General features: G+C 59.7%; 1 protein-coding gene across 2 annotated transcripts; it reads right to left on the reverse strand.

The window, feature by feature from the left end:
* Window positions 1-960: 960 nt before the first annotated feature.
* Window positions 961-7,452, reverse strand: RHBG (Rh family B glycoprotein). Of its 2 annotated transcripts, none has more exons than XM_064401600.1 (10): window positions 7,140-7,452; window positions 5,578-5,764; window positions 5,073-5,223; window positions 4,166-4,319; window positions 3,708-3,877; window positions 3,369-3,506; window positions 3,125-3,258; window positions 2,773-2,894; window positions 1,859-1,932; window positions 961-1,416 (listed from the first exon to the last, which is right to left on the reverse strand). In XM_064401600.1, exons 1-10 carry the CDS (start codon window positions 7,309-7,311, stop codon window positions 1,354-1,356), a joined length of 1,365 nt encoding a protein of 454 aa, XP_064257670.1. In that variant the 5' UTR covers window positions 7,312-7,452; the 3' UTR covers window positions 961-1,353. The 2 variants fall into 2 exon arrangements, with proteins under 2 accessions (XP_064257670.1, XP_064257669.1); XM_064401599.1 differs by having other exon boundaries at window positions 5,578-5,767.
* Window positions 7,453-8,323: the final 871 nt, after the last annotated feature.

Consider the following 8,323-nt stretch of genomic DNA (forward strand, 5'->3'; position numbering starts at 1 on the left):
ACCAGTTTTCTGTAACGGACAACGAAAGCTGGGAAAGTTTAAAGGGATAGTTTGACTGACATAAAAGCAAGAAGTTTTGACTTCTTGCTGTGTTTTAAGTGACGTTTCATGATCCTCTGCAAACAAATGCTTTTCATTAATAATTTTATTAATTGCATTTTTGTCCAGTCACTTAAAGGAAACCCATGTGCTTCAGCAGCAGCAGAGATCAGAACAAGGTCCCACTGTGGCTGCTCTGGTTGGGTAGCAAATAATTTACCCCAAACTTTGCTGTGCTGGCCCTGCCTCCCTTGTCCCCATGCCTGGGGAGGCTGTGGTCCCTGTCCCCTCCTCAGGGATGGTGCTGGCAGCTGGGGGCACCTGTGCCTGCAGGAATCCCACATGGTGAGTGCCAGTCTGGCACAGGAAGTGTGAAAATGCCTGGCAGCCACCCCAGGCTCAGGAGAGATGGGACCCCAAGGTGTCCCCCCCATCGGGGACCCCAGCACATCCACCATCGCCCCTCGAGGGGTCCTCTGGGGCTGTGCCCCTGCTCCAGTCGCTGCAGGACTCTCTGTGGGTTCCCTGGAACGTTCCAGGCTGTTCCAATCTGCTCCCAGGGGGATGTGGGGTCAGAGTTCTGGATTTTGGGCATCCTGGGGCTGCAGTGGCCACAGGAGCATCTCTGTCACAGCAGGGCTGGGTGCTGGGGGCATTTATGTGCCTGGTGCAAGGTGAGGAGTGGTCAGGGGGAGGCAGGGGTCACCCCAGTGCTGGGGACCCCGGTGTCACCCTGCTCCTGCCCCAGGGTGCTGTCCCACACTCTGCACCATCCTCAGGTGGGTGGCACAACCCATGAGACCAAATGGGCATCAGTGTTTGGGGTGCAGGGGAAACTGGGGGGCTTCCCTCCCTGGATGACACCTGAAGGAACCAGCCAGCAGAGCTGGGCAGGTGCCATGAGAATTCAGGGGCGAATCCTGAAGCTGCAAAAAAATAATCCATATACTTTAATTGCAGTGTGCAGAAATGTCTGTACAAAGTCTTTCTGTTCAGCCTCCTGGGCCTGTTCCCCAACACAGTCATCCCTCCTCTCCCCACTGCCCTCCTCCTGAGAGCAGCTGTGGGGAAACTGAGGCAAGGAGCAGGGAGGGGAAGTGGCTGAGCCAAGCCTGGACACCCTGAGGTGACCCTGGCAGCAAGATCCGTGTTGCTCCCACAAAAAGCACAGGGATACCGCAGCACCTCTTCACCCTGCAAATCCTGTGGACACCCAGCTGCCCCCAAAACGTTTGGGACCAGCAGCTGGCTCCTCCAGGAGCTGGCACTGGCCATGGCAGACCACTGGTGGTGCAGGACATCACTGGGGGTTCGTTACACCAAGGTGCTGGTGCCCAGCTCCTCCTTTCCACTGGGGTCACGTTCTTCCTCAGCCACCTGCACCAGAGAAAAGAGTGGGGCAGAAATGGGCCCTGCTCAGGGCACACAGGGCTGGGTGGGGGCTCGAGTTGCACCAGGAAGGTTTAGATGGAATATTGGGGGAAATTCCTTCACTGGAATTGTCCAGCGCTGGCACAGGCTGCCCAGGGGAGCGGCAGAGTCTCCATCCCTGGAGGGATTTAACAGGCCTGTGGATGTGGCCCTTGGGGACATGGTTTAGTGGCGGCCTTGGCAGCAGTGGAACGGTTGGACCTGGTGCTTTTAGAGGGTTTTTCCAACCTAAAATGAGTCAGGGGTTCTCCAAGTCCATGGCCAGGGGCATTTACAGCTCTCCTGCCCTAAATGCTGCTGCAAGGGGAGGGAGCTGGGGGGAAATATCCAACCCCTGCTGCTCCCTGAGAGCCAGAAACCCTTTTCACCAGCAATTCCCCAGCTTTACCTCCCGCGAGACGGAGTTCTCCTTGTACTGCGCCTCCGGGGAGCACCTCAGCCCCTTGATTTTCAGGATCCTTCCTGGGGACACCGAAAGCCGGGCGAGGGCGTCTGAGAGCGGGGCGGCCGCTGCCCGGGCTTCCCCTGACATCTAGCGGCAGCGCCGGGCGGGCGGCGGAGCCGGGACCGGGGGAACCAGGACCGGGGGGAGCCGGGAGAAACTGGGGGGACCCGGGGTGAGCCGGGAGCGGGGGGAGCCGGGGGAAACCGGGGGGACCCAGGACCGGGGGGAGCCGAGACCGGGAGAACCGGGGGGAGCCGGGGGGAGCCTGGAGGAACCGGGGGGAGACGGGACCGGGGGAACCGGGGGGAGCCGGGACCGGGGGGAGCCGGGGGAAACAGGAGGAATCCGGGACCGGGGGAACCGGGGGGAGCCGTGGGGAGTCTGGACCGGGGGGAGCCGGGACTGGGGGGAGCCGGGAGAGCCGGGATCCCGGGAGGAGCACGAACCTGGGGAAAGCCTCAACCCCGAGGGGAGCCCCGGACACGGTGGGGAGCACAGACCTGGGGGAGCCAGGACCTGGGGGGAGCCCAGACCCCGGGGGAGCACGGACCTGGGAAAAACTTCAACCCCGAGGGGAATCCCAGATACAGCACAGACTGGGGGGAGCACGGACTCGGGGGGATCCTCAGCCAAGGGGAGAGTAAAGCCCCATGGATAACCCCGGCCCCAAGGGGAGCCCTGGCCCCGGGGGTAGCCCCGACCTCTGCTGGGTTTGCACAGACCCTTTGCTGGGCCTGCCCGGCCTGCCTGATGGGGATGCTTTGCTTTTGGGGCTGCTCTTGCCCTTTTCTCCCCAAATCCATCAATCCCCCTGCCCCTCATGCCCTCCATCCCGCTGCACTGGAGGCAAAACTCACCCGTGAGGAAGCCCCCGAGCGTTGCAAGCAGCAGGGTGAGGGGCAGGGCACCGAGCTGGACGAGGGCTTGGTCAGTGATTGTCCGGCTGCCCTGGGCCACCAGTGGGAAGACAAGCTCCAGCCTGCGTGCCAGAGAGGGGACAGGCTTTTGGGAGCTTTGTTTTGGGAGTTTGCTTTTTTTGGGAGCTTTGTTTTGGGAGTTTGCTTTTTTTGGGAGCTTTGTTTGGCTCTGGCAATGCCTTCTGAAGGGCTGCTGTAACACGATGAGTGGAGCAGCCCTGACCTCAGGGGTTGTGGTGGCCCCAGCTTGCTTCACCAAGGCACTGGCATCCCCGATTCTGGCTCCTCTCACCTGTGGCCATGGGTGTCTGCGGTGGCCAGCAGCGTCAGCAGCGTCCCCAGCAAGGCCCCCAGCACCCCAGGCAGGCCGTGGGTGTTGTGAACCCCACAGGTGTCCTGGATTTTCAGCCTGGAGTGTAGAACGGGCTGGGGAGAGCAGGGGGAAGAGCTGCTGTTGGGCTGGGGCCTCCAGGGAGGCTGTGCTGCAGATGCCCTGGCCTGGCATCGGCGCCCTTGGCTGTCCCCGGGTGACTCACCGTGAAGAATCTGAAGCCAAGTGGGGAGATCAGGCCAACCAGAAACCCCGCGATGAGGGCTCCAAAGGGGGTGACCAGCATCTCCCCAGCCATGCCCATCACGGCCATGCCAGCCAGGGTGGCATCCTGGATCTGAACCTGGTGGGGAGGACACGGTCAGAGGAGCTGGCTCCATGGAGAGCATCAGCATGGGACTGGGAGGGGGGGGTTGTCTTCCTCAAATTGGTTCTTAATGAACCTAAGGAAGCCTAACAGGCCTCTCCTTTTGCCCTGGGTGTGTTCAGGTTTATTCCTACGGGGCAGGATGTGTGAAGGGAGTGAAGCTTGGGTTTGATTTACCATCCTTGGGGTGCTCTCCTCGTAGAGGACAGGACAGAGGATGAAGGTGGACACGGTGCTTGCCACCAGTGAGAAGTAGGTGTTGAGCACTGCCCAGTTCTCGGCGCTGTGGGGGACAGTGGTGGTGGTGGAGGTGAAGCTGGGCCAGAAGATCCACAGGTAGATGGTTCCTGCAGGGAACAGAAGAGGTCTTGGTGCTGGAGCTGATCCCTCATGGGACAGAAACTTCTTGTGAGTGCCAACAGATGCACGAGGCCACAAGGGAGGTTCAGGCAGAGCACAATGAAAAGATTTTTCTAGAAGAGGGTGGTGCAACCCCAGACAGGTCCCTGGGGAGGTGGAGGACATCTGGCCTTGATGTTTGCAGCAATCTCCTGATCAAAGCCTCTTTATCCTCAGATTGGTGATGACCCTGCCACCAGCAGCAGCTGTAGGTGCTGTAGATTCGAGCTCCATACCAACCACAGCAAAGACATCTGTCTGGTGCCCCTTATCCTGCTGCTCTTCCCTCTTCCTCCTGTCCTGGTGGGGCTGGTACAAGGCCCGTGAAACCATCAGGCCGAAATAAGCACCAAAGGTGTGCACGGTCAAGGAGCGTCCACTGTCGCTCACCTGGGGAGTGTGGAAAATACAGAAAGTTTGTGCAGGGACTGGGGTGATGTGGAAATCCAGAGCACTGGGAAGATTTCTCAGTCTGCCCTGGGGTGCCCTGACCCCCACGGGAGCACTCACTTTCACCCTCATCCATGGACAAAGTTTCCTTGACTTCAAGATAGACCAGAATCCACAAAAGTGTGAAATAGATTTTAGAGAGTGGTGTAGGTGGATCACTTGGTGAGAAATTCAGGGTTTGGGATTTTTAGTGTGTTGTGGATGGGAGCAAGTTGGAGGGCACAGGGTGTTGGCCTGGCCTTCTTCATGCTTCTTCTTCCTTCTTCTTCCTGGGTTTGGGTGGCATTTTGTAATTGGGCAGAGAAAAGTCTGCATTGGGGCTCTGTGGGATCAGTTATTGGGTTAAAAGGGGGAATAATCTAGGTGTCATTTCTTAATTGGATAGTTTAGTCTTAAAAAACCTTGGAGCAAGAGATTGTGAGTAATTTTGTGCCTTCTAATGAAAAGCTGCCGAACCCTCAGTAGTGAGACTGTTTCACTGATAAGAAATAATAAACACTTGAGTCCCAACATGAATTACTGTCACAAGTGCCCAATCCAGACCCAGAGAAACCCACAACTGGCACCCTCACATCTAGTGCAAATACTACAACAGGGTGGGGGATTTGTCTCTCCAGATGAGGCAGAACTTGACATGAGGAGCCCAAAGGCAGGGCCACTCCCTCTCTGGTGGCTCCCCAGTGGGTGACTCACCCCCATGAGACCGAGCAGGATGTATTCATTGAGAGTGCACACGGTGACTTCCAGCAGGGCCAGCAGCAGCATCTGCACAGGGTTTACCCTGCCTAGAACAGCTCCGGCGGAGATCAGAACAGCTGCGGTGCAGAAATCAGCGCTGACCATGCTGGGGAGGAGAAAAATGGGGAGGAAAAGTGTGGGACTAGAGCTGGCACTGCCAGGGATGAGCACGGGGGCTGGGAGGGATCAGGGGCTGAGCCTGCAGCCCACTGCTCCTGCAAGTGAACAGGCAGAGTTTGTGATGCTGGTGACAAGGGGATGGCTGGGCTGGAGGCAGCTGGGGGCCAGAGTGGCCCCCCTAAATGCCTTGGCAGTGCTCACACAGCCCTTGCCAGGGTGGTACTCAAACAACCCCGTCCCACTTGCCTTCAAAATCCTCCTCCAAAGCAGAGCCGTGAGTTTTACAGAGGAGGGAGCCAGTGTGCCAGGGCTGGGCTGCAGCGGCTCCCTCCTGCCTTACCTCTGAGCTCCCACGTAAATTTTGCCGTTGAGGAAGAAGAAAAGCATGCCCTGCATCAGAACAGCCCACTGGATGGCGAAGGCTGTGATGAGGATGATGATGGCAGCACTGCCCAGCCCATAGCGGCTGAGGAGCACCACCAGGAGCCCAAAGCTGAGGAGCACCTGGACGTGGACATCCTGAAAACCTGCTGGAGGAGAGGCACAAGGATGGGCGTGGAGGTGCTGGGGGTAGGCAGCCACCCTCCTGCTGGTCCCTGAGGGGCCTCAGCCAGGGCTGGGACAGCCCTGCTCTAACGGGATTTGGGGAGCTGAAGGCTGGCTCCACACATGTGAGTCTGGGTGGAAGATCTTCCTTGGAGATCTGCAGTGGGACAGCTGCAGCCACCCCTGCCTGCTGGGACCCTGTGCAGCAGCTCCTGTGCAGAGATCTCAGGACATTCACCCCACAGCACGGAAAGCTCCTGGCGTGCCCGAGAGCTGTCTGCACCCACCAGACCCCTGAGATGTCAGCACCCCTGGGACCTGGTGCTGCCCCTGAAGGCATCATTCCAATCATCCCAAGGCATTCCAATTCACAGGACGAGAGAGGAAGGATGAGCAGAGAATTTGGGATCGGTCTGGTGCCGTTTGGCCGCAAACCAGAGGATGGGGGGGCTTGATTCTTGTTTGGACTGGGTGCCCTTTGCACCCCTCCGGCTGACAGCTGCGGGCCGGCCTCCTCCGTGACTCACTGCCTGGGTGGGGTTACGTGGGCAGGAGAAACCGGGCAAACCTGCCGGCTGCCGGCTGCCAGCTCCCTGCCCAGCGGCTCCGCTCGCTCCCCCCTCTCTTCCCTCTGAAGCTCCCGTCGCACCGACCAGGCTGTCTGCGGCTCAGAAAAGCGAGGGGCAGCCCCTTACCCCGGCAGGAGCTCTGCAGTGATGCCCAGCACGCAGCAGGATGCTGCAGACCCCGCTGGACCCTGTGGTAGCACACAGGGAGCCAAATTCTCCGTGGAAGGGGCTCGGTGTGAATCCCCCAGCCCTGAAATGGGAAGCTCTGCAGACCCCGAAGTGCCAGGAGCAGCTGCTGTGCTCTCTGCCAGCTGTGGGATGATGATCCTCAGTTTTTCACTGCGCTCAGTGATCCCTCCTGATCTCCAATCCTCCTTGAAGGGGCTCAGTGAATCCCCCAGCCCTGTAACCCCAGCTGGTCAGTGGGAAGCTCTGCAGAGCCTGAAGTGCCAGGAGCAGCTGCTGTGCTCCCTACCAGCCATGGGATGATGATTCCCAGTTTTTCACTGCACTCAGTGATCCCTCCTGAGCTCCCCTGCTCTAACACACATCCCAGACCCAAATTTCCCTCTTTTGGGGCTGGCTCTGCCCAAGCATTTCAGAAATCCTTGCAGCATGCCTGCTTTACCCGCTCTGGGCATCACCAGCACCCCAACCCTGCCGCTCGATGTTAACTCTGGAGTTAACTCCGCTAACTCCGGAGCCGGTGACAGGTCCGGACGGTGCCACCCGGTGCCATCCCCTCGGCAGAAGGGCTCCGTGCACCCACGGCCACGGGGGTACTCACGGGGCTGCTGCACAGCCGGGTCCTGGCTCCTGCGGCTGCAGTTCAGCTGCGGGGGGCACCCGGGGCTGCCCTCGGGGCTGTACCGCACCAGCACGGCGAAGAGGAGGATGATGAGGACTTGCAGGAGGAAGCACAGCGCCGAGAGCCGGAGCCTGGAGGCGTGCTCAGCCATGCCGGGGGGCAGGTGAGCCCCGGCAAAGGGGGTGCATGGGCAGAGCCACGCCGGGGCTGCAAACTCCGCCTGCCAGGGTGGCTGCCAGGTGTCTCCTCACCTCGAAGGGAGTGCCGGGAGCGGGACAGCGCTGCCGACACGGAAACTCGGGCGGGGATGCCCTGGCACACCTCCGCTCAGCCGGCCTTGCCACATGCAGGGGCCGGGCTGGGAAGGGTGTGGGGTCAGTGTCCCTCTGTGCTGGCGTGAGGGGCCGGATTTGGGGTGGGCAGGAAATGCGGGGGAGGGGATGAACGAGGTTTCTGCCTCTGCATCGCAGAAACGCGGTGGTTTTGGGGACTGGGTCAGGGGGGTGATGCTCAGGGCTGGGGGGCTGAGGTGTGGAGGTGCTGGCTCAGCAAAGCTAGGCTCAAATTCCCTGCTCAGAAGGAAAAAACGAGTGCTCAGGGGGCTCTGGGGGTGAGGTTTCCTGTGGGGTCGAGAGGGGAGAAGGAGAATCTGCGCTCTGAAGAACAGGAGCAGGGAGCAGAGTCAGAGGGTGCTGACGGAGCCCACGCCAGGAGCTGAGCACAAGGGGTTCTTGGCTTTTCTGGGGTGCCTCTGCTTCTGCAGAGGTGTTTGCGGAGTGGGTGCAGATCCCAAAAAGGGAGAAGAAGAGACAGGGAGCAGAGAAGTAACGCAGTGTGTGTTTGGGAAGTGAAAGAGTCACCCAGGCTCTTTCCCACAGCGCTGGGCCAAGCTCTGACCTCAGAGAAGCAGTGGTGGGCTGGGGTCATGCCCTGCTGCTAACAGCACGGGGAAGGGGGTGAGTCACTTTTGGGAGCCCTTGCAAGTGTTCTGCTTCGGGCTGTGGTTTTCTGAGTGTAGCTGGTGCCTTCACTTGGGAAAAATGTGAGAAACAGCTCGTTTGTGATAGCACAGAGCTGGGAATCAGCATCCTGCAGCCAAGAAGCCCCGAGCTGCTGCTGGGGGAGAACAGGATGTGCTTCTGCAGCCGTGGGCACAGGAAGTG

Source organism: Passer domesticus, chromosome 32 (genome assembly GCF_036417665.1).
Source record: "Passer domesticus isolate bPasDom1 chromosome 32, bPasDom1.hap1, whole genome shotgun sequence".
NCBI classification, from domain to species: domain Eukaryota; kingdom Metazoa; phylum Chordata; class Aves; order Passeriformes; family Passeridae; genus Passer; species Passer domesticus.

What these genes read in the sequence shown, in the direction of transcription:
- RHBG (XM_064401599.1), bottom strand. Translation starts at nt 7,311, where the DNA reads ATGGCTGAGCACGCCTCCAGGCTCCGGCTCTCGGCGCTGTGCTTCCTC. An exon ending in AGGAGAGCACCCCAAGGATG is followed by an intron (nt 3,507 to 3,707) that starts GTAAATCAAACC and finishes CCTCCCCACCAG; the next exon opens with GTTCAGATCCAGGATGCCAC. An exon ending in GCTCGGGGGCTTCCTCACGG is followed by an intron (nt 1,933 to 2,772) that starts GTGAGTTTTGCC and finishes CGGTGTCCCCAG; the next exon opens with GAAGGATCCTGAAAATCAAG.